General features: G+C 43.0%; 1 protein-coding gene across 3 annotated transcripts in view; it reads left to right on the top strand.

The window, feature by feature from the left end:
• The window catches only part of LOC149864324 (activin receptor type-1-like), an 80009-nt gene extending 61735 nt beyond the window's left edge, over nucleotides 1–18274 (top strand). For all 3 annotated transcript variants that reach the window (XM_090049313.1, XM_090049314.1, XM_090049315.1), the window contains exons 8-10: nucleotides 6882–7079; nucleotides 9141–9271; nucleotides 12045–18274. In XM_090049313.1, coding sequence (XP_089905439.1) covers nucleotides 6882–7079; nucleotides 9141–9271; nucleotides 12045–12179 — 464 coding nt within the window. In that variant the 3' untranslated portion in view covers nucleotides 12180–18274. The remainder of the gene's footprint in view (nucleotides 1–6881; nucleotides 7080–9140; nucleotides 9272–12044) is intronic.
• The last annotated feature ends 6129 nt before the right edge of the window (nucleotides 18275–24403 follow it).

A 24403-nucleotide genomic window follows, 5' to 3' on the forward strand; every position in this document is an offset into this window, starting at 1 on the left:
GTTTTTACCGAGACACAAGAGAAAATGGGATTGTCGCTTAACATCAGCAAGCTCTTAATGAGTAGTTCCCAGCTCTTAATGAGTTCCTACTTAATGAGTTCCTACTTAATGAGTTTCTACTTAATGAGTACTACTTAATGAGTAGTTCCCAGCTCTTAATGAGTAGTTCCCAGATTCATAGTGAGACTAGAAAACTGTGAGTTGGAAGCCATCTCCCAGAAGGCTGATATCAACAAAGAAATCCAACATCACCTGTAATGTGCAAGTGTAGCCTTCACATGTCTGAGGAAACAAGTGTTTGAAGATCATGACATCAAATATGAAATCAAGCGCATGGTTTGTGAAGCAGTTGTGACCCCACCTTACTGTATGGAGCTGAGATGTGGACAACGTATAGGAGACACCTCAAGTTGCTGGAGAAGTACCAGTAATGCATCGTGCAGAAGATCCTTCAAATCCTGGAGGTAGACAGATGCAGCAACATTAGCATCTTCTTGCAAGCAAACAGCATGAGCATTGAGACAGTAGTCATCTGACATCAGCTTCGCTGGGCCCAGCTACATCATCCGGATGTCTGACTCCAGACTCCCGAAGCAAGTTTTATTCTCCCAGTTCAGTCGAAGCATACACTGAAGAGGAGGTCATTGAAAGCAGTTTCCTACATCTCTGTTACTGTTAGAGGGATGCAGTTTAGGTTTCTTGAAAAACTTATGAAAAGCCTAATAAATAAATAGTTTATTCTGATAAATGTCTTCAGTCTTCCATGAAAAGTGTACATGCAAGATGTACACAAGTAATCCTGTGCTGTAATATTCACAGTAAACTATTACAGCATCCTTTACATATAACAGGGCCCATACCTTGACAAGTCTATTCTCAAAATCTAACCCACTGTAATGCAAAACTTAAACAGTATAAATGACAAAAATAAAAGTAATTTATTTTTAAATTAAAATTGAAGGAACTATGGGAAAGAAAAAAACTGCAAAGGGAATTAACTTTCCTTTCTTGTATGAGACTGAGTTCAGTCTTTACTTGCATTTACTTTCATTTTTACTTACACTTACCTTTGTTAAATTGTACATAGAAGAGGAAGTCTCATCTTTTAATTGCATATGAAGTTTGCTTGCTTGTGTTGTGTCTGAAGATCAAATACCTTGAATCTAGCAAATGTGGGTATTTTAATGTGAGAGAGCACTTTGTGTAATACAGAGTGTAGACACTTTTCTTCAAGGACACGAATGTTGGCAGAAATCAGAATCCAGAAAGTGAATCTTAATATGTAGAAGTGCTTGTTTGAGGGGTATGTCACAAGGGACAATTAGTATGTGCTAAATGCACTTAAAATATAAGCAATTTGTATATGTTGTGTATTTGTAAAATACAAGCAACGAGGGGATGATGGACGATCCATACTAAAATCTAAATGCATGAAATCCTGGTATGTTCAAGGCAAAGACAGCAGCAACATCTCAGACACCTTAAAGAGTATGTCCCCTTCTGCTAGAAACTGTCCAGGATCTTTGAGGAGGGCCATGTTTTCACTCCCTACCACACTGTGCATTGCATACCTGTGGGTCCTGTGCAGTGTGGCAATGACGATGAAAACAAGGAGTCCCTTCTCTGCCAGCTGCTACCAAAATGGCTGTGGAGGACAAGGATGCCTTCTCAATGGATTTGTTCTCCACCCAGACCTAGATACAGGATATACAAGATGGGGACAGGACATTTGAGACCCTCCTCAAGCAGGTGGACGTGGATAACCCAGCACCAGCCACTTGTAAAGTTCAGCAACTCTTGAGAAAGGGTCATAGGTGGGGTGACTGGGGCTCTGGGAGTGGTGCATGGCTTGGGGAAATGCTTGGGTGGGGGTTGGCAACCAGTTACAGATTGCCCCCTGTCCCTGGAATTCACTAGGAGAGAAGGAGCATTATTTTCTGCATAATTAAGGCCATGAGAAAATCGCGGATTTCTTCTCAAAAATTCATGACGCACGTGGGTAAAGTATCATTTTTCACGGAACACTCACAGAACTGCCATTGATTGTGGCAAATGGGTCCTGGTAGTTCTGTGAATATTCTGTGCAAAAAGATACTTTGCCCACACATTTACAGCAGGCAGGCACACAGCATAGGCGTTGGAAGGCTGGGGCTAACGGTGTAGCCCCCTCAAATGTGGGGCAGCATAGAGGGCTGAAGGGCAGCCCAGGCGTGGGCTCCGGGCAGCTACAGCAGGGAGGGAGGGGTGCACATGGACAGACACAGAGCCTACGAACAGCCAGGTTTGCAGCCAGACAGTGTGCATAGCACTGCCCACTACAGCAGGTAAGTTGGAGAAGAAGGAAGGGGCATGGGGGGGCCCAGATTGAGGACCCCACAGGGAGGAAGTGGGGCAGAGGCAGGGGCAGCAGCTGGGGTGAGTGGGGCCCCGGTGCAGGTCAAGGGACGCCTGCAGAGTGGGCAGCTTGTCCAGAGGTGTTGGGGAGGGCTCCCACTGCTGCGTGTATCTCAGGAGAGGCCTGGGGGGCACGTGCCCCCTGGATCTGTGCTTGAAGCAGAGGCAGGCTGCACGCTGGGCTCTGCACCCTGCTGCTGCTGCCCTGGGAGGTTAAATTAAAACAGCTTGCCTCCGCCCTGCGCACAGATTTGGGGGACACGTGCCCCCAGGTACTCTCCTGAGGTGCATATAGTGATAGGAGTCGTCCCCCCCCCCCCCCCCATGCCCTAGATGAGCTGCCCAGGCTCTGAGTATCCCACGACCCTCCCCGGTGCCCCACTCACTCCAGCCTCTGCCTCTGTCCCACTTCCTCCCTTCTTCCCTGTGGGAGCTTGATCTGTCCGTCACCCCCGCCACTCCTTCTCCAACTTACCTGCTGTGGTGGACAGTGCTCCGTACCCTGTCTGACTGCAGTCTTGGCTGTATGCAGGCTCTGTGTCTGTCTGTGCACACCCTTTCCTCCTCGGTGCAATTTCCTGGAGCCCGTGCCTGGGCTGCCCTGTGCACCTCTGCGCTGTGCCGTGCTTGAGATTAGCCCCAGCCTTCCGTTGCCTATGCTCCTAACCCTTAGAAATCATGGTGTGGGGTAAATTTCGCAGTTTCTGCGCAGTCTGCAAAATCATGATTTTCTCAGGGCCCTATGCATAATGCAGAGGATATGAGAATTGTTAACGTGCCCATGGTTGGACCATAGCAATTGTGCAATGGCCAGTGGCCCAGTTAAGGCTTGATGGACCAGTTAAGATGCTCAGTGACTAGGCAGTGGTTAGTGTAAACCCGATCTACCTGTCCATGATCACTCTGCCTAGCAGACATCCCACACACATTAGGGTACTTTGTGGGGGAGGCACCTCCCCTGGTCCATGGTTATCAGTTATTGCCAGTTGAATTCCACATGCCAATACCTAGAGGCAAGTTTGGCAGAGCTACCATCCATACAATTGGGGTCCAACCCCTGGAACAACTTTTCAGGGAACCAACATACAGAAACACAGTATCAAAGGCTTCTATTTAGGTGTACCTGAGTGGGAGCAGAAGGGTGGCTGAAGGGGCAAAGCCATAGGAGGGAAGAAAGAATATTAACCCCATGCTGCCCCGCATCTCAGTGGCACTGTTGATGTGGCCAGTGGCAGTCCTGTACACTTTTCTGTGGTGGCCAGGTGTGTACAGGTTTGGCACTGGGGAATGCTGTCATCACTTAGGTCCTGGCATGGTGGAGCGTCATTCTTCAGGGGAGAGCTTGTTGGGAGGAGAGTGAGGTGATCCTAGTTGAGAATGAGACTGCTGTTTTCATTGCTACGAAGTCTGGCAGAGCTATGAAGCTGTAGCACAGGTGCTGGAAAGTTTACAGAGCCTCATGTAGGTTCCATGGAATTGCTGTCTTTCCCAGGGAGCCATCAGAACTAGCTGTTCCCTTCCATGACCCTAGGACAGGTGCTGGTACAAAAGCTCACATCTGGGACACCCACTCCTACCAGGTGGATATCAGCCCAGAGAAGTGGTGTCCTGAGACATGGACAGACAAGTTAGCCTGCACCCCAGGAGCAAGGCAGTGTCACAAAAATGGTATCTGAACTTGGATGATGAGATGGGAGAGCAAACCATTGTGCATTTTGCTCCCACCTATCTCCCCAGCAGTGTAGTCAGATCCACTTACGGAGATGCAGTTGTTTTGCTCCTTGGAGCCATTGAGTTCAGATGAGGGGAAGGAGGAGGGGGTGTCGTTCCGTGCCACAACACTTCCCAGGACCCTCCAGCCAGCTTGGAGACCTGTAGATAAAGGTTTTGGGTTGGACCCAAAACCACCCTACCGCACATTTGACACAGTTTACAGAATGTCAAGAGTTTTAAGCTCATCACAGTTGTTTGAGATGGCGTTTGTTTCCAAGTGCTTATTTCAAGTGTATTTGAAGAAATAAAGTTTGCACAGTTACAGAATTTTCCCTTGCATGCTTCCTGTCCAAGCCACAACTTGAGTCTTTCACAACCCTGACCCACTCACTGGCTCATGCCTTGGTTTCTCCCTCCCAAACAGCTCTCACAAGCTCCCAAAATAGAATCCCCCTATGCGTCTTTGAGAGCTCCTGTTCTTTGTTCTCTTCTTCCAGGTCCTTTTTCCCAAATCCCCACAACAGGAAGCTTTAAGCCCAACAGTTGTCATGAAAGACACTTAGTGAGATGTTTTGGGAAAGCACATGTATAGCCCACGGGGACTATTGAATGGCTGAGAGGTCTCCTGCACCCCCATCTGCCCGGCAGAACATTGTCCCAGAAGCAGTCAGCCAAGGCTTCCCAGATTAGAATGGCCTAGCAGTGGATCTGTCTGGAACACTTGTCCAGGAGTGCCACTTTGGTCAAGGCACCTTCCAAAGTGCCAGGAGCTGCTTCTGCTGTGGATCCGTCTGCAGCTGAGCCATTTTCCAGAAAGGCCTCTCCTCTCACCTCACTTACATTGTGAAAGATGTAGGTGGTGACTTCCAGTATACTTTTAGACTCACTCCACTGCTCAGCCAGAACTTTAAGTTCTGCTTCTTAGGGTCTAGCCAGATGGTATGTGGCATCACAAGCCAGGGGAGCAGCAGGTAGGCTGGCTCCCCAGTGCCAGGAGGGTAGGAGGGGGAGGGAATGGTCTGACCACCCAAATCCATGGTGGTAGTGCCTGGGGAGAATTCCTTCCACCCCATTGTCTCCAGGAAATCAGAGTTCCTGAATACACAGGCTTCACTGGCCCAAACAGCCAACACTGATGTTAATGAAGCACCTCTGGTGGCCCACAACTATCCAGAACTTAGCTGAAAAGAGCCCTTTACAATTTATGTCATATGTGGCACAGTGAGGAGGGCACATAATGGCCCCAGCGCAGTTTGGGAAACCCATTTGTTTGAAACCAGCAATGAACTTCTGGCCCCTGAGCCAGATGAATCAAAGCTCCAGCACCTCAAGCATAGCATTGAATGGCTATTGTCACGGTTGTCTGCCCCACACTGAACTTTTTGGCAACGAAATGGAAACTGTTGATGTTCACTGACTTCTAAATTACCAGGGACACACATCTCTTGATAGACATGAGGCATTGAAGCAAATGTCCTGGCACTGGAACAGGGCGGGCGGCTTGGCTCAAAAGTCCATGAATTTGTCACAAGACATCCTAAAATTTTGCTGCTGCTGCTAATTGTTCTAGGTTTTGAGTGTGAGTTGCTCCCACCAGTCCAAGCTCACCAGCAGTGCCCAGCCGTGATGAAGTGGCATCTGATACTGGGCCTGCAGCACCCTGGCTTCCACAGTGTGATGTTGTATTACCTGCATGTGGGCCAACATAATACCCATGGCAGCATTATGGTTCTCATGTTAGTGCCTCACCAGCGCTAGGATCTTGCATGGCCAAAACACAAGGATTAGAGCAGCCAGGGCAAGGATTTGCTCAGTTCTACCACTCACCATCTTCAGAGAGCTCCTGGAAATTTGATCCCAGCTGAAACAGTCAGTCAAAAAGGGATTAGAATTTATGTCCTCGGTGAGATCAGTCTGTCCTTTCCTCTGCTTGTTTTTTGTTGTTGCTGTTTTTGGAAAACTAGGATAAAATCACTTCAGCAAACCATGGAATGCCTGCTTGCCAGCCCTTTAGCAGAAGCTGTGCCTGTTAAGAGTTTGTAGTAAACATCATCATGTGCCTGGTCAGAACATGTTCTAATTTTAATATTGCACAACATTCCACAGATTTGGTATATGCCAAGTGTCCCTTATGATATAGCTGTCAGAGTACAGTGAGTTTTCTTTAAAAGTGAGCTGCCTTGCTTTTGTCTTTTAGTGGTAAGCTTATGTGTATAGCATGAGGAACGTGTAGCTTTTTTTTTCTGCTTATCATTCTAGGATGTTATCTCCGGAGGGGCTGAGAAAAAGTTGCTCTCTACCTGCTGTAGGAGCTGCTCCGGAGAAGGATTAGTAATGATGAGCCATAATAGTGTTTATTAACAACTCCATTACAAAGTTTGAATTTTATCAACAGTACCTGTAGTTACTACAGTTTCTGTTCACATTTCTTTATAAAGTACTTAGGATTTGCTGTCTGCAACCAAAATTTACATGTCTGATCTTTTACCTGATTCTCAGGAAATTCCATCCATACCTCAAATGTGGTATTGAATTCTACTAAATCTTTGCCAGGAATTCACTTAACTGTACCTGCCATTTCTTATTTAAGCACTTATACTTTGTTTTCTACAAATAAACCTCCTCCCTGTCAAAGTTTATCTCCTGTCTGGCTAAATATTTTCCAAAAAAATATTTATTGAGTTAAATAGAGGATGTTTGTCAAATTTTGTGATGCAGTGTTAATTTCAAATGTACTTGAATCACTATTTAGGTATTTTGTGTGTAACTTGTAGGACTTGCAGTGATGCATTCCCAAAAAAACAACCAGCTGGATGTTGGAAACAATCCAAAAGTTGGCACAAAACGGTATATGGCTCCAGAAGTTCTTGATGAAACTATTCAGGCTGACTGTTTTGATGCATATAAACGTGTTGACATTTGGGCCTTTGGATTTGTGTTATGGGAAATAGCAAGACGAACATTCAGTAACGGTAATTTCTTATTTTATAGAACTAATAGTACTTCTGTAGATTTTAAAGGAGCCTACAAATAAGAATTCTGGGTGACTTCAATTGATCTCATAATGATTAGTAATTACCCAGCAGTATTAAAGCTGACATGAATAACATATTCTGCTCACTAGCAGTAAAAAGAATCAAATAGTTACAGAATAATTCAACCAGAAAGGAAATCAAACAATCAAAAATCTCTTTTGTTTCTGTCTATATACATCCATCATTGTATGAGGGAACATATAAGGTAACCCTAGAGGAACTGACCTAGTTTAACTCACATGTTCTGTATTTGTACACCATTCTTGTGCCATCAGTGTTTAATTAGCCTATGTTTTATAAGGGTAATATGTTAATTTGTAAATTGTAGAAAGATGTTTTTTTCAGTAGGAATGTCAGCTTCGGGAAGATAGGGATGTGTATCAAAAGAATACATAAACCATACCATGCCCCTTCACAACAATTCAGACATTGTGAGAGAGAGGGAGGGAGTCCTGGAATAGTATACAAGCCCTACACTTTTGCTCTGCTTTCAGCTTTGGTTTTTTCTCAATTGTCAGATTTTTCCTGTTCCGTTTGTTAGCAGTGTTTCTCAGGCTCCATGTAACTAAAAAATGCATAGGGTGTGGCTGTACTACTTTAGCTATATTTACTAATTCAGTTGCAAACATTTTAAACTTTGTTTAAAGTAAAAGTTCTCAAACTGGTCATGAAATCTCAGTGGTCTGGAGAAAACTAGATGGGTTATTTGGGGCTTGTGCTCATCCTGATTTCCAAACGTTATTGAGAGAGTGAAAAGATAAATATTTTTTCTTAATGTTGCTCTTTCACGTGATTGATTCTAGTAGCTTTAACAAAAATGTTATGAGATCACAAGTTAATGAGGGTGAAGATCTGTGTCACCTCAGGCAGCTACAAGGTACTCCACGCAACACCATCAAAGATGCAGCTAATCCTCATTTTAAACTTACTATGAATGTGTGGTTCTGTTTGTTAAAGAGGTTAATGTGTGATTCTAGAAAGGACACTGATACTTACAGCACTTCACATACTTGGTATGGTATTAATATAAAGTAAACATGATTGACTCCAAGATGAACATGGGCCGGCAGTGTGGAGAGGCAGTCAGGAAGGCCAACCGCACCTTGGCATGCATCCACAGATGCATCTCGAGCAGGTCCAAGGAGGTGATCCTCCCCCTCTATGCGGCACTGGTCAGGCCGCAGCTGGAGTACTGCGTCCAATTCTGGGCGCCGCACTTCAAGAGGGATGTCGACAGCATGGAGAGGGTCCAGAGGAGGGCCACTCATATGATCAGGGGACAGCAGGGCAGGCCCTATGAGGACAGGCTGCGGGACCTGAACCTGTTCAGCCTCCAAAAGAGAAGGCTGAGGGGGGATCTTGTGGCCTGTTATAAACTAGTCAGGGGGGATCAGCAGGCATTGGGGAAGTCACTGTTTCCCCGAGCACCGCCAGGAGTGACCAGGAATAACGGTCACAAGCTGGCAGAGGGTAGATTTAGGTTAGATATCAGGAGGCACTACTTCACGGTCAGGGCGGCTAGGGTCTGGAACCAGCTTCCAAGAGAAGTGGTGCAGACTCCTACCCTGGGGGTGTTTAAGAGGAGGTTAGATGAACATTTTGCTGGGGTCATTTGACCCCAGTATTCTTTCCTGCCATGGCAGGGGGTCGGACTAGATGATCTGCTCAGGTCCCTTCTGACCCTACAAACTATGAAACTGTGATTAACACTAATTGAAATACATTGTTTTTAATAGGTTTGCAAACCAGTCCTAATTCTTTTAAATAGTTTGGGAACATTTTCAGCAAAATGATCATTCGTGCTAAAGTTTTTTTCAACTACCCTTTTGAATTTGAGTGCTGTAGTTCACACATTAATATAACTTTAGTTGTTCATGTTAGTAAAAACTATATACACCTAGTTTAATAGTCCAAATATTTTCAGACACTGTTGGATGTTATGGTGGTTAGGACAAATAAGAAAACAGGCTGCCATTTAAGTTGTTATTTTGTCTTTAGGAATTGTAGAAGAATATAAACCACCATTTTATGATCTTGTTCCAAGTGATCCTAGTTTTGAAGATATGAGGAAAGTAGTCTGTATAGAACAGCAAAGACCAAGTATCCCCAACAGATGGTTTTCAGATCCAGTAAGTATTTTAAAAATAACCTTTTTGTCCTATTTTCTAAAATATTTTACTGAAATTTAGGCCTGTAAATATATATGATGCTGTAGAAAATCCAGCCTGGCTCTCTGTGCAGGTGTTTCCTTTCCAGTCTTTTTACTCTTACATCTGATTTGCTGTGTCTTTTCCAACAATCCATGAAGTTGCTATTCTTTTAGGTTTGTCAGGTTGGGTGAAGAAGTTTCATGTCTGCATAGTGATCCCTGCAGTCTGTTCATAGCTGCATTATCCCTTGTCCGTCTAAAAGAATGATAGAGCAGAATATTGTGCATAGGGCTGACTTTAAGAACAATACAAAGCAAAACAAAATTAAAAAGTTTTAGCTCTTTTTAATCAATTCCTAGCACCCATAACATGTCAAGCAATGTATAAGAATGTTATTTATTAGAAGTGGTCTTATGCATATAATGAAGGGCGCACTAATAAAGATTTTTTGGGCCAGTACCTGATTATTGACCATCCATATTGGCCAATACTGATCCAATTGCTGATATGCAGCCTGGCAGCTTGGAGAGCTGCATCTGGCTGGTAAGTCTGTTGAGGGAAAAGGGTATGGAGGAGGGAAAGGGTGTTGGAGGGGGTGGAGCAGATCGAGGCCCCTGTGGTGAGGGAGGGAGTGGGGCAGGAGCAGGTGCTGCCCAGCCAGGGTGGGGTGGGGCACGGGACAGAGCTGGTGGTGTCCTGTGAGTGGGGAGGGGGGAAGCAGCTCCCATTGCACGCCCCCACAGGGGAGCCACGGGGGGCATGTGCCCCCCCGATCTGTGCACAGGGTGAGGGCAGGCTGCCCACTGCATACTCAGGGCCAGGGCTGCACCAGGCTTTTCCCAGCAGCTGTGCTTAGGGTGGGTGGTGGCATCGCTGGGAGGAAGGACTATGGGGGGCTAGAGGCACCCCAAAATTTGCTGTAGGTCCCCCCCATAGCTCCTAGTGCCCTGCCCTAGTGCAACCCTGGCCTCGAGCATGCAGTGGCATCCCACCTTCAGCCCATACATAGATCTGGGGGTGGGGGAGAGGGACACATGCCCTCCATGCTTCCCCCAGGGAGTGCATGCAGTAGAAGTATGTTAATTTGTAAATTGTAGCAAGATGGGGGGGTTGGTGGGAGCCCCTCCCCGCATCTGCTGGACAAGCCACCAGCTCTGTCCTGTGCCCTGCCCCACCCTGGCTGAGCAGCCGCAGCCCCACTCCTTCCCTCACCAGAGGGGCCTTGATCTCCCCCCCACCTCAAGTCTCTTACCTCCCTCTCTCCCCGTCACAGACTAACAGTCCAGACGCTGCTCTCCAATCAGTGGGACTGCACTTCTGGCCCTATGCATGCTGCCACTGTGCACATGCGCATGGCATTTATCAGAGACATTATCGGCCACATCAGCCAAAAAAAGCCAGTCACTAATAATGTCACTTTTCCTTTTATTGTTGCCGATACGATATGGACAGATGAAATTTTAGTTATGTCCTCTTTCCTTTCTGTGAATCTTTAGCACTGGCCAGAATCCTTAACAGATCTCCAGTGCTGGCAGGCTCTTTCAGAAGGATTCAGGTGACTTGAAAAATCAGACTTAATGTGATCATAGTTATCTTCTGTCTTCGTAAGTGTTCTCCAGATAGACTTAAAAATTGCTGCGATTGGAGGAAGATGACATGGTGGTTGAAATGCTGTTTCTTGCTAGTTCTTTGTCTCCACAGGTACTTTTGCTACAACAACAGCAGGACAATTTGTGGGAAAGGACTGAGTAAATAGCAGTTTTAAATTCTGTTCTGTTGCCCTGAATTGCCTTTCTCAGGATTGTCGCTGCTTGCTAGCTGCCTATATGGGACATCTGCAAAACTAATGTTTTTAGAGGAAAGAGTTACTAGCTAATATGTATACTTTAATTAAAATCATAAAAAGTAGGGCTGGAAGAGACACCTAAAGGTCATCTATCTACTCTAGCTCCATGCTTGAGGCAGGATAGTCTCTGTCCAAACCAATTAATACAGGTCCTGGTCTAACCTATTCTTAAAACTACACAATGAGCCCTGTTGCACAACTAAGGTATATTGCCCAAAGACAACACAAGCACTCTAACCTGCCACAGGCAAGGAAGGGAGACAGTGATGGTCAGTGTCATGCTGCTGCAAGAGCTGATAAAATTTACTAGAGAGTTGTAAGGAAGAGGGCCATACCTGCTCCCTCCCCTAATATGGAGGAAAGCCACCCCCCTCAGCCCCTAATCTATACCAATCTGACCATGGGGTAAAATAGTATCTTCTTTACTGAACCACCATGATCCTCTGCTACAGATTAGATTTAGAGAGGAACTGGTGGGAGGGGAGTAGCAAATTGAGGCTTCAGTCATCTAAGCCCCGATGCTAAGGGATTTGTGCATACCCTATACATGAGCTTTCACTTGAATGGATTGAAATGGGTTCTGTGGTTGACGGCAGACCATGCAGTATGCATGTAAACAGGCCATCTCATGAAGACAACAAGTTATTGATAAATGATCTTTCTTTTCCTATTAAATTTCCTATGTAACTTTTGTTACTGTGTATCTGAACTGTAAACAAAATACATGAGATAACACTGGATTGTAAGTTGTGTACATACAATTACAGAAGATAATGAATAATTTTGAGTTGAGAGTCATGTATATTGGAAATAATATATGTAATCAACGAAATTACTTTTCTAAAAGTCATCTTCAACTGTAGTACAAAAGCATTGTAATCAAATAACCATTGTATTTTATTTTAGACTCTAACCGCTCTTGCAAAATTAATGAAGGAATGTTGGTATCAGAATCCCTCAGCACGACTTACAGCTTTACGCATCAAAAAGACTTTAGGAAAAGTCAACAATTCACAAGAAAAAGTAAAAGAAGATTACTAGTAGACTTATTTTATATATGAATTTATCAGAGAACAGATGACTGAAATCTGCTGGACAGGATACATAAAAAGATCATACATCATGATGAGAGTACCCTTATCCCATGCAACAATTATGCACTGACTACTTTAAATGTACTTTATATCTCTGTTCTGGCATTTTCACTGGGAAGTTTAATACCGCTAATGTTTTTATAAGAAACACTAATGCTAATTAATACATTTGTTTAATATTTTGTGCATATTTTAGATTTAATTTTTATGATTTATCATGCTGTTATTCTAAATCACAGTTCATAAAGAGGGAAAGGAAAGTAGACAAAGTGGGATTTTTAATTGCCTGTGCAGTTTTTAAAATGTATGTTTGAGGTTCTATTAGTCCATTCATTTGTGAAAAGATATGTGTGAACCAATACAAAAGCTCCAAAGTCTACTATAATATTCAAATCCAGTGATTTCAGTGGCTGAAATATAAGCAGCCTTAAAGCTGAGAAATCACTTTTTAAAATATGGTGATAAAAATAGATATCATTAAAGCATTCAAATACTTTAAAAGGCCAAGTACCAGGATATGTGTCTTTTAGTATGGGATATGTGCATTATTTTCCTAAAATGGAGTGGGTATCAGGCTGAAGTACTTTTCCCCCCATGATTGATCTTAACCTTTTGGCCAACTGATAGAATGAGGGCAAAGGCCAAACTGACCTCCTCTGTTAAAATTCAGTTGCGCTTGAATTTCAGTTGAAAAGCAATCAGGTAGATTATGTACATATATATAAATGAGCAAGCATTGATTGCTCCATTTAACTCATAAATGAAGGAAATACCATTTAATTTATTAATTTTTTTACCATTAGTATGGGACAAGCACTTCTGAACAAATTCACCTCCATGTTTTCTTTTTCAGATGGTAGGTACTCTTATCTGCTGATTACTGTGGTATTTCTGGCATGATATTATTTGCGGTTTTTATCATATTTTTAAAATATTGGAGCAGGGGTCCTCAAACTTTTAAACTCAAAGGAACACCTCAGAAAATGCCAGCTCTTGGTTTCAGTTATTTCAGGCAAAATAATACAGCAATTTTTCTGTTGCAAAGAACTTAGAAAGATTACAACAGGCCAGAATGCTTTTAATGCTATGGATTTCAATTTGAAATTTCTGAATTTATCTTGTGAATCATTTTTGGAGTTATAATATTGTATGGCATCCATGGCATACTTGAATATATCTCGAAGCACTCCCTGGGTGCTGCTTCAACCTGATCGAAAATCACTGTATTAGAGCAACCTGAGATCAGCTCTTAAAGGGACATTGAGCTATATCCAAAATAGGACTTGCGAGCCTGTCCACTAGAGTTAAATCCAGATTCCAGAGATGGGTGCCTATGCTCCTTATACAATGCATGGGGAAGATTAGGTTCCTCACAATAGGAGCCACAACAACCAGCATGCTAACTTTCAGCTAGCCAATAAGAAATGCTGAGGTGAGACTTAAACCTCACCTCTGGAGCTTAGGGACACCTATACACATGATGGAGCTCTGCTCCAATGCATGCTAATTAGCATTGTCAGACCAGGCTCAACTGATCAAATCTGCTGTGAGTCTGCTGGAGCGTGCTAATTAATGCGCTCCAGCAGCCCCCACATCACATGTGTCCAATGTCCCCACGTTTCAAAATAGTAGCAGGGGTGCTTTAAAGCTCATTGAACAACCTACAGTTAAAGCACGTGACACTGTGAGCGCTTTAACTAGAGTGGCTTGCAGAGCTGCTCTAATTAAAGTGCCTGCCTCCCCACTCCACCCCAGAGCATATGTGTAGATGCCCTAGGTGCCTGACTCAGGGCTGTAGGTAGGTGCCTTCATTGACTTAAGATCCAGAGCCCTGAAACCTCCCCTGAGGCTTGGTACCTATATCCATTTTTTAAAAGAACTGAGATGGACACAATGTTTTCTTTTAAAACTTGGCTAGATAGAAAAGGGATGGTGCACACTTTCTGTCCCTCTCAGCCTCCGATGGCCAACTGGAGCACTCTCGGCTCACAATTCAGGGTCTACGATTCAAGACCCCCTTAAGCTTTAATCTCTGTTTATATGTTACCTTTATTTTTTCCAAGCAAACCTGCTCTTTTGGTTTTGTTTTCTTGAAAAAGAAATCTTGACTAAAGATCCTTCCCTTTCTGCAATAGGCAATTCACTTATGACAGGATTGTCAGAAATATGGCCTACAGACCCGTGTCATCCAGCTGGAAATTGGGTGGAGGGGTGAGCAGCAGCAACAGCATTAATTGCTGCATGTCCTAGAGCCTTGTCAATTAATGCTGCCACCTCTCATCCTAGATTCAGTGTGGAGTCATGTCTTCTCCCACAGCCAGGGGACATGGACCAAAAGTGGCTGCCTCAGTTCCAGGAGCCACAACAATTAATGTTGTCACTGTCAAATTTCCAGCCCTGGGGGAGCCACTTAGCTTTTATCTCAGCTTGTTACTCTCCAGGTTAGAGCCAAATGATTTTCTTAGTTAGCATATGTGGAATTCCTCAAATGACTCTCAGATATCTGTCCTCCAAGGAACCTGTCCCACAGTGGAACTTGTATTTGGTTGCCATGTCTATGAGGTCACCTTTTGAATCCATGGAATTTGCTCCTTGCTCCAGCTCTCCATTAAATGGTTTTTTTGGTGACAATTTTCTCAAGTTCCTGCCCTGAGTCAGCAGGGAAATATGCCAGTATTTTTCCTGAAACCTCAGTCTTCTAGAACAGGGATATTATTAAACCTACCGTATGTGAAAAGAGCTTTGTTCTTCTACCTGCATTGGGCTAAGCCTTTCAGAAAGTCACTGTAGATATCTGTAGTTTTATGTCTCCTTAGAGAGATCCGGAGACACAGGAGTATCAGCACAGAGGCTGTCCAGTTGGATGGCAGACTGTTTTGAGCTGTGCTAGGAGTTTGCTAAGGTGGAACTGACACCAGGGATCAGGCAAATTCCATAGTTTCCCTGTACAATGTCTTGTCTGTAACTGGAATCTGCAGAGCAGCCACCTCAAGCCCCATTCACATCTTCACCAAGCACTGTGTAATTTAGTAAGGTGGTCTTTGAAATGCCACTCACTTAGAAATTCTAAGACTTGTCTTAGGTGCCTGAGAGCCCCTTAGAGTGAGGATATGCATATGGACAGTCATACGAAGAAGTTACCAAGTTATTTGAGATACATTGCCCATATACATGTCTGAAACTTGCACCCCTCCTCCATTTTGGACTAGTGTGGAACTCAGGACTCTGCTGTTGAAAGGAAACTAAGGAACAGAATGTGTGCACTGCCTGCAGCACAGAGCACAAGGAAAAGCAGGGCTATAATATAGCATGCTGCATGAGTACTGCTAAGACAAGAAGTCTCTGAGTTTTGTGTGCTGTGACACAATGCATACCCATGGTAAGGATGTACATATGAAGAGCACATCTTGAAGAACTCTAGTTACTGGTAAGTGACTTCTTGTCTTTTTGCACAGTGGCACAACTCCAATAGTAGGAGTGGAAAGTGCCCCCAACCTATAACATACTGATTGTGGCATTCTCTTAGTCTAGCAGTTCTCAGCCTTTTTAGATTTGTGGTACCCTTTGATCAATTTAAGGCTCCCCTCATTAGACTTAGGACACCTCTCAATAGACTAAAGACCCTCAAAAATACCAGCTTTTAGTTTCCGCTTATTTTTTTACTACAAAAAATAAAAGATTATTCTGTTGCAAAGAACTCAGAAAGACCACAGCAGGTCAGAATGTTTTAGACCCTATGAATGGTGGAACGGGTGCAGGGTCATCTGTTCCGTGGGTTAAATGTGATCCAAGCCTAAATGGGCTTTGACATGAGATAAGAGTCCCTTCTGCACACCAGACATCTAAGAAACTGAACTTCATTGATGTAAAGTTGGGCACCTGAAATTTCATTGGTGCTTGTGAAGTTAGGTGGGAAATGGTAAACTGTGCTTTTGCACCTAGGCACGTACCTATTTGCACCTACCTATTCAATGTAGGTCATACTTTTGGGGATCTGGACCTTTACTGATCAGACCAAGGCAGCTCTGGACATGGGCAATAGCAGAACTTCAGACACTTACAGAACTTAAAAATGAAATAGGAAGGCATATGTAGAAATGATGTGCCTCCAGACGTAAGCAGTCACTGAGCAGAGGAGAGGGAGAAAGGTTGGATTACAGTTCTGGATACAGGTGCCTAAAATCCACCTACATCCTTATTTGGTTCTATCCCACTGTCAAATACCTTCCACTTCCCGTAGATTTTTTACTGGCTGGCTCAGGTTTATTGCTCAAGTAGAATAAAACACAAGCATCTTAAACAAGGAAAATGACTTTCAGTTATAATTTTTTTTTTAGGGTTAATAATCCAAAGTGATAACTTGGCTAATTTTTTTCTGTTTGGTTTATTTAAACATAGATAGTCTAAAAAAACACCTAGCAGGGAAGAAGGGGAACCTTTCAAGGGTCAAATTTATTTAACACTACTGTGCATATTGCTAATTGTTATTTTTTTAAAATAAACGGTAAACCTCTGTAGATTTGTATTCTTTATGACCATATAGCAGACAAACTTGCATTAAATCCTTGTGAACATGCACTTCGATGAGCCACAAAGCCTGCAGTTCTCTCTGTCATGCATACATTCATTTGTAGCTTCTCCCCTCTTACAAAAATGTAAGAATTCTCTAATAATTTTGTTTACTGATAAGGCTCAACTGCATTTAATACAGCACATATATATATATATTTCCTTCATACATTTCATATACATAAGCTAAATTACATTATTCTGAATAAATAGATAAAGTGCATTTTGAGTATCTTTATTCTAATTTTTTTTTCTCTTATTTACCAAGTTGCAAAATTTGGAAGAGCATTTCAAGTGCTCAGTATAGTTTTACTCTAAATCTTTTTCATGTAAGTTGGAAGATATGGTTGGGGTAGGCACTCATCTGTAATTCAAATATATTAAAAAAAAACAACTAGGAATAAACATATGGCACTGTACTATGCTCTAAAATCAAGTAGTCAGTAAACAATGCAGTTGTCTCACCAACAAGAAAACTGGCCTTGATGGCTTTGGCTTTGTTAATAAAAAAAAAATTCCTGTTCATTGACTTTATGGATAATCAGCTCTCTAGTGTATTAACAAAATTCTCTTAATGTTTCCTCATGGACTTGTATATCATTTTTTAAATTCCACAATCTCTTTTGATGTCTTGTCTGCATGCATAGTTGGAATTTTTCAGTTTCTCTATCTTTTATGAAAGAGAGTATATTGGCTCTTTTCCTCACTCCCTATTCCTTATTGTAGAGTGGTATTTATTTTTCTTGCAAACTAAGTAATTGAGTTCAAATTCTGTAAGATTTGATTGTGATGCTTTAGATTGGAAGCTATTTGTTCTGTGAAAGAACAACATAAGCAGTGAAGTAGAACTATATTTTTGGACAGTGTTTTTAGCTGTATTGTTTCCAACTCCTTTGCACACAAGACCTAATTCAAATCTTCTTACTCCTTATTCACTGACCACTAAAGCATCTTGCTAATGTTTTTGTTCCTTCCATTGGTGTTTTTCATCTACTGATTTATTTTAAGCATTCTGGATAAACTGTCCCTCTAAGTTTTTATTTTGAATGCCTCAATATTTTTCTGAGCCACTTAGTTATGTAGAGGCTCACTGATTATTTGCTATTAAGGTTACTAATTTGTTACAAAAGGGGAAATATAATTTGCCACCTCACTGGAAATCAAGTATGTCAATGGAACATTAACTTAATGTAAATAAAATTATTTGAATGCTAAAACTAGCAAAATCTTGGTAATATATTTATTTCAGGTGTAATTTTTAGTCATTTTTACTTTCCGTTGACATCTCTCTTGGCTTTGGTTGTACATTACAATACTTAATATGCAGTTTTAGCTGTTGATGTCCCTGCTCTCTCTGCCTGTAATAAAAGTGGCTTCAGCCTGTAAATCTCACATTTGTGCTTCTGAATTATATCTTAGCATGGATAGTGTAAGGGAACGTGCTTCCCCTCTTTTTTTTTTTAATAAAGTGATTTTAAAATAAGTCAAATTCTATGTCTCATTGTTTGGAGACTAAATGAGAACCACCTAGATTTCTGAATACAATGAAGCCTAATTAAACATATCAAATGATTGAGTGATAATAGTCCATCTCCTTCACTTCCAATTCTGAGGTTATTCTGAACACCTGCTGTGACAAATAAAGCCAGAGAAATATTAAAGAGAACTTAGGGAGGGGGGGAAAGGATAAAGTAGCTAAATTTCCAATTCAAAATGTATAAATAGGAAAAACTCCCTGCAGGAATAGATTTCTTTGTGTCAAATATTAACATCCTTTATGGTTCCAAATTATTAACAAGATGACACAATACTTAAAGAGCCAACAATTTTGGGGACAGCCAAACCTATTCATTAGCAGTCCCAACAGAGACAGGTTCCTGCAGTCACTTCTGCAGACATTAAAAAACCCTTTGTGAGTGTAAGTGAGGAGGAGGTAGATCATGATGTTGAAAGTACAAGTAGTTCTTTCCAACATTCTTGATCCAGAAATCCCTCCTGGTGCTGCTGCTTCTATAATATTAGCATCACAAAGGGTTGCCCAATCAACATCCTCAAGTAACTAAATATTGCAACCAACTGTATACAAAAAACTCTCGATAGCTTCATTTGTAGACAAGATGACACCTGAAGATCAGGAAAAAATTGACCAAGCTCTTGCAAGTAATATATTCTTCTGGGACACCATTCTCAATAACTGAAAATGCATACTGGCAGGAAGCTTTTAAATTACTAAGACCATCATACCTTTTGCCCAGCAGACATTCCTTGAGCAACCCTCTTTTAGAGTCAGAATATGAATGTGTAGTGCAATCTGTGCAAAGAAAAATCAATGAAGCACTGTGTTTTGCAGTACTTACAGATGGATGGACAAATGTGTGGGAAGAAGGAATCATAAACTTTGTGATAACAACACCTCAACCAGTTTTTTACAGAAGCATTGAAACAGGAGAGAACAGGCATACGGCAGAGTATCTCAACAGTAAAATATGTGAAGTACTACAGAAGATTGGGAGTGGTAAAATATTTGATTTGCTGACTGACAATGCAAGTAACATGAAAGCAGCATGGGAGATCATAATGGATAAATATCCATATATTACTGCAATAGGATGTGCACTCCGTGGGGTAAACTTGCTTAATGACATCATGAAGTTGGACGCTCTGCAAAAGAGCTATAGAAGAGCAAAAGGAGTTATAAAACATGTAAACTCTACTCATATTGTAGCCGTAGTCTTAAAGAAGAAGCAGGAAGAAAATGGAAAGAATAAAAGAGTGACACTCAAGCTCTATAGTAAAACTAGATGGGGTGGAGTGGTGATCTCATTTGAAAGTTTATTAAAAAACAAAGAAGCTCTTCAAGAAGCAGTAATAGTTGAGGATCTTAAAGTACCCAGAAGTGTAAGGAACACTGTACTTGATGAGGATGTCTTCTAGGTTCAGCTGCAGAACTCCCAAAAAATTCTAAAGCCAATTTCTTCAGCAATCACTGCATCTGAATCGGACAGTGCACTTTTGTCAGACGTTCCTTACCAAATGGCCCAGATAAAATCAACTGTTTTTGAGAATCTAAGTGTGTCTCCACTTACAAGTACAGAAGAAAGAAAAGTAAAAGACTTTATTAACAGATGGGAAGAATTTTGCTGCCAATCAATTCATGCTGCTGCAAATCTCTTGGAGCCAAGATTCAAAGGCAGAAATGTTAGCGATGATAGCACTGCTGCTGCATTTGATTGGATTACAAAACAAGCAACACACTTGGGACTTGATGTTGGAAAGGTACTTTCAAATGTTGTAGAATACAGAACATCTTCAGGTATTTGGTCCAGGAATGCAGTCTGGGACTCCACCAAGCATATCCCTCCTGCAACATGGTGGCAAGACCTTTGCATGACACAGCCTCGGACTCCTCTTGCTTCTCACCTGCTTCAGATTCTTCTATCTTCTGCAGCATGTGAAAGAAACTGGTTTATGTTTGGAAATACTCACACCAAATCAAGAAATAAACTAAACTGTGAAAGAGTAGAGAAACTTGTCTCAATCCGGGTAAACCTTCAGTTTTCAGAAATCCATGACGATGATAATAATTAGGCCTCTGCAAATAGGCAAGTATTCAATTCGGATTTGGACTCGGCCAATTCAGAGGACAGTGATTTGATTTGAAGATTCAGATTACGGTCCTGAATCGATTCAGCCGAATCAGCTTCGTAAGATTCAGCGCTGATTCAGACAGGTTCAGTGATTCAGATTGGCCGGGGAGAGGCAGGCGCAGTGAGGCGGCTGTAGGTTCTCCTGTGGCTCCTCTGGCTGTGCCTGTCTCTCCCTGGGCAGGAGGAGCTGCAGGAGAAGCCCCCATGGCTGCCCTGTGTGGCCCCAACCCCACCCAGCCCCAGCCTAGTCCTAATACTTAAGGAAAGAAAAAGCCCCATACTCACTGGCTGCAGAAGCAGCAATTGGGGCCTCTGGGCACTTGTGTCAGAGCCCCCCCATGCAGCATGGGGCAGTGGGGGGGCAACAGGGATTGTCCCCTCTCTGCCTAGCACACACACAGCAGCTGCCCCATGGTGCAGTGCAGCTCAGTTATTCTTGTTTTAACTGGGTACATGATTGCAGCTTGGGTATAAATATGCTTGAGCAAGCTTGAGTATCAAGGAGCTGGGTTATTGGGGCAGCACTGACTGTTGTGGGCTACCTGAGTGAGTTCATGCAGAGTCCAGACAACACCACACCTAGTGCTGAAATTCTCGGTGCCACTGCTATGCTGTTCTGACTGCCTGAGCTAACTCAATTAAAGCTAACCCAAGTATGCATCCATCTGCGGTAATCATACTGTCCAATCATGAAACACATATCCAAAATATTCAACCAGAGGAAAGTTGTAACCACCCTACTAACAGAAATGGAATAGTTTCACATGTGCCATGAGGAAAAATACTTTTTCTCAGACTAGTATTCAGATCCAGTGATGAGAAACAGATTGTGAGAACAACAGTAAGCAGTGTTAATGAAGGAAAGCTGAAGTGACCTTCTGAGATAATTTCGTTCCCCTTCTAAGTTATGATAAAGATAAACAACACAATCTTAACTTTCCAGAACATATGCACTGGCATTCAGGAAATAAAGAATTAAAATATGTTGAATTTATATATATCTCTATCTACCTATCTATCTATCCGTCCCCTTAAGCATGTCAGAAATCTAGAATTCCAGTTGTTAACCTGAGGTAATTTAAGATCAGATAGAGAATCTTACTCCAACCTGAAGACAAAGGTCCTGCCTGTAGTCTGGAGATCATCTTCAATATTGCAATAATTTCCACCTCCTCTGGCAAACCACGTCCTCCTGCCTCCAGGCCTCTGCCCCTGCTCCTCCACCATGCCCACCAAGCACTTGAGCAGAAGAGTCCAGTCCATTATATGCCACTGGTGCAGCTCATGCGTCCAGGTGACTCCAGTCCTGGGTGGCGGCGACCTGGAGCCTGCATCCCTGATGGGGATGATGGGTTCTCCCCTGCATCCAGATGGAAAATATGTCACACAGTGAAGATGTGAAGGAGCCCACGTTTGGTAGACAGGGGCATTCTTGCTTGGAGCAGGGATTGGACTAAATGAGAACTTTTCCAGTTCTCTTATCCTCCCTTTACTGGATGTGGTGCTTATGACAGCAAGGGCCTGGACTCCATGACTCAGAGGCCCTACAGCTCAGGTGAGATCAGATCCAGCCAGCCCTCTCTTTCATTGTCCTACCACATGTCTCTTCTCCACCTCTTCTGGCCCTGTCTTCAGATATCATACTGTCCCATGTCACCACTCTTATCAGGCTCCCTGTCACCACTAGCCACTCCTTTCCCCTCTACCAGGACTCAAACTCTTGGCTTCTACCGCCCCAATCTCCTCCCACTCCAGGCTACCCACTCACTCCCCACCTTCCACTTTTGACATTTCTCTCTCATGCCCCGCAACTCCCTCCTTCCTCTTTACTTCACCCCTCTCCTCATTCGTCTTACATGCACCTCCACTCACTCCTCCATTACCAGCTCCCCGCTTCTTCCCACTTCTCCTCCTCTTGATCCCCTGCCCTTCCCACAGACACCCCCCTGCAAAGTCCTGCTCCACCCCAGACATTTGCCTTAAAACATCATTCTCATGGGGTCTGACACCTTTCAACTGAAACCCCCGAATTCCCCAGCTTGTCACTGCATAGGACTTCCTCTGGAAGGAAAAAAACATCTGGATTCTCCTCAAGCCAACTGCAGAAGTGTGACTTGATTTCTACGGCTTAACGTATCCAGGGGAGGGACTGAAAGTAAAATCTCTTGATGGACATGTATATGCCATTAGCTTCAGTGTGGGATGTGTATCCATTCAGTAAGACTTTCCCACAGTGGGTAGACTAAGTAGTGATGCTGAGCTAAGGGGATTTGGGACTTTGATTTGAATGTGATGTGTAATCTGGCAGTATTTGACCAGGAGTGGAATTCAACATCAACAGTGTCATCCTAAAGCACTGACAAATAATTCTGAAATTGAATGCAAGAAGAGGTCTAGAAGGAGAAGTCCCTCAGAAGTCTTAGAAAATGATGGTGCCATAGAAATATGCAAGTCTTATGGGACTTAGACAGTTGCAGATAGGACATGCTCTTGGGATGGAGTTCCACAGGATTTATATATTGCCTCTACTCCTGCACACAAGAATTGCTGTTGTCATTTCCACTCAGCTCTTTCATTCTCCCTCAGAGTTGTGGATTTTGGTCCTTGCTGGTTTTGTCAGACACTTGGAAAGGTGCAGCTCCTAAGCAGAAGCCAGGAGAGATGGCTGTTCCCTATGGCTGAAGTCACCAAACAATACAGTGATCCTGATACATATGCTGGTGGCCCCAGATCTACATCAGAGCAGTATGGTTACTGGCAGACTCTCATCTAGGGCAGCGGTTCTCAACCTTTTGCACCTTACAATCCATATGCGTAAGGTCAAAAAATCCTGGTACTCCCAATTGATGGAGGGGTGGGGGGGTGTCACCCAGAGGCCAGTCAAAGAGCGGGGTGGGGAGGGGGGGCCCAGCGGCTGATCAAAGCATGCAAATGCAAAACTGGGAGTCCAGCCATGGCACTTCCAGTTTTTCCACTGTGACCCAAGTCCCACCTAGAGGACCTTTGTGTCACACTAGTGGTTGAAAAAACCCGATCTAGGACAAGGGCTGGAAGGCTCAACCTTAGCCACTCCTGCGAACTGTGGGGGTATCAGTTGATGGTTGAATAGACCGTTTTGCTTTCATGATGGGTGGTCTTCCTTGTTCCAGAAGAAGAGCCTGGTACTCTACTGGACTCCCCATTAAAGACTCAGTAACTTGTGGCACCATACAGACACTGCTATTCATGCAGGACCCTCTGAGTGTGATCAGCTGAATGGGAATTGTCTAATAAAATGTTCTTTGAATGGCTGAGTAATGGTCTTCCTACACCACTAAAGCCAATTCAACTTCCCCTTCTGGTGTGACAAGGAACATAATCAGCTGCTTTCAATCTTTTCATTCTCTTTCAAGGAATGGGTTTCTGAAGCCAGTTAAATTTTATCACCAAAAAGTGACTGATTAATAATAATAATAATAATAATATATTATTATTCTTGGGCATTCCAACACTTACCCTTGAGTAGGTGTCCTTAAACAAAAACACAACTCTTCCCTCCAAAAAACCTCCCTTAAAAAACAATTTGAACCTGAAATTGCAGAACAAGAAACCATCCGTAGACTGGATTCTACGGACTTTGGTCTCAACAGGGACCATGTGTTCTTATCCTCTACCTGCATTAGCTGTTTATTTCAGTGCTCCTAAGTCTCAACTCCTCTGTTCATCTTAATTGATCCAATCAATCCATTTTTATGTATTTATTTTTAGCAGCAACCCCTCTCCTTGTTCCTTACTCTTCTATATAAAATGTTTTCTTTTTTATACTCCATTTCTACCATCTAATACAGTAGGTTGTTGCCTGTGATAGCTCATGTCTCTGAGGCATTCAGTTAATAGTTACTGAAGTCCCACCCGACCCTACCTTCTGCCTGACTTTTGAGTAACATGGCTAACCATCTTTGTACGTGTGTTCTCA

The sequence above is a fragment of the Crocodylus siamensis genome, chromosome 5, assembly GCF_052110815.1.
Source record: "Crocodylus siamensis isolate JL-2025a chromosome 5, ASM5211081v1, whole genome shotgun sequence".
Taxonomy (NCBI): domain Eukaryota; kingdom Metazoa; phylum Chordata; order Crocodylia; family Crocodylidae; genus Crocodylus; species Crocodylus siamensis.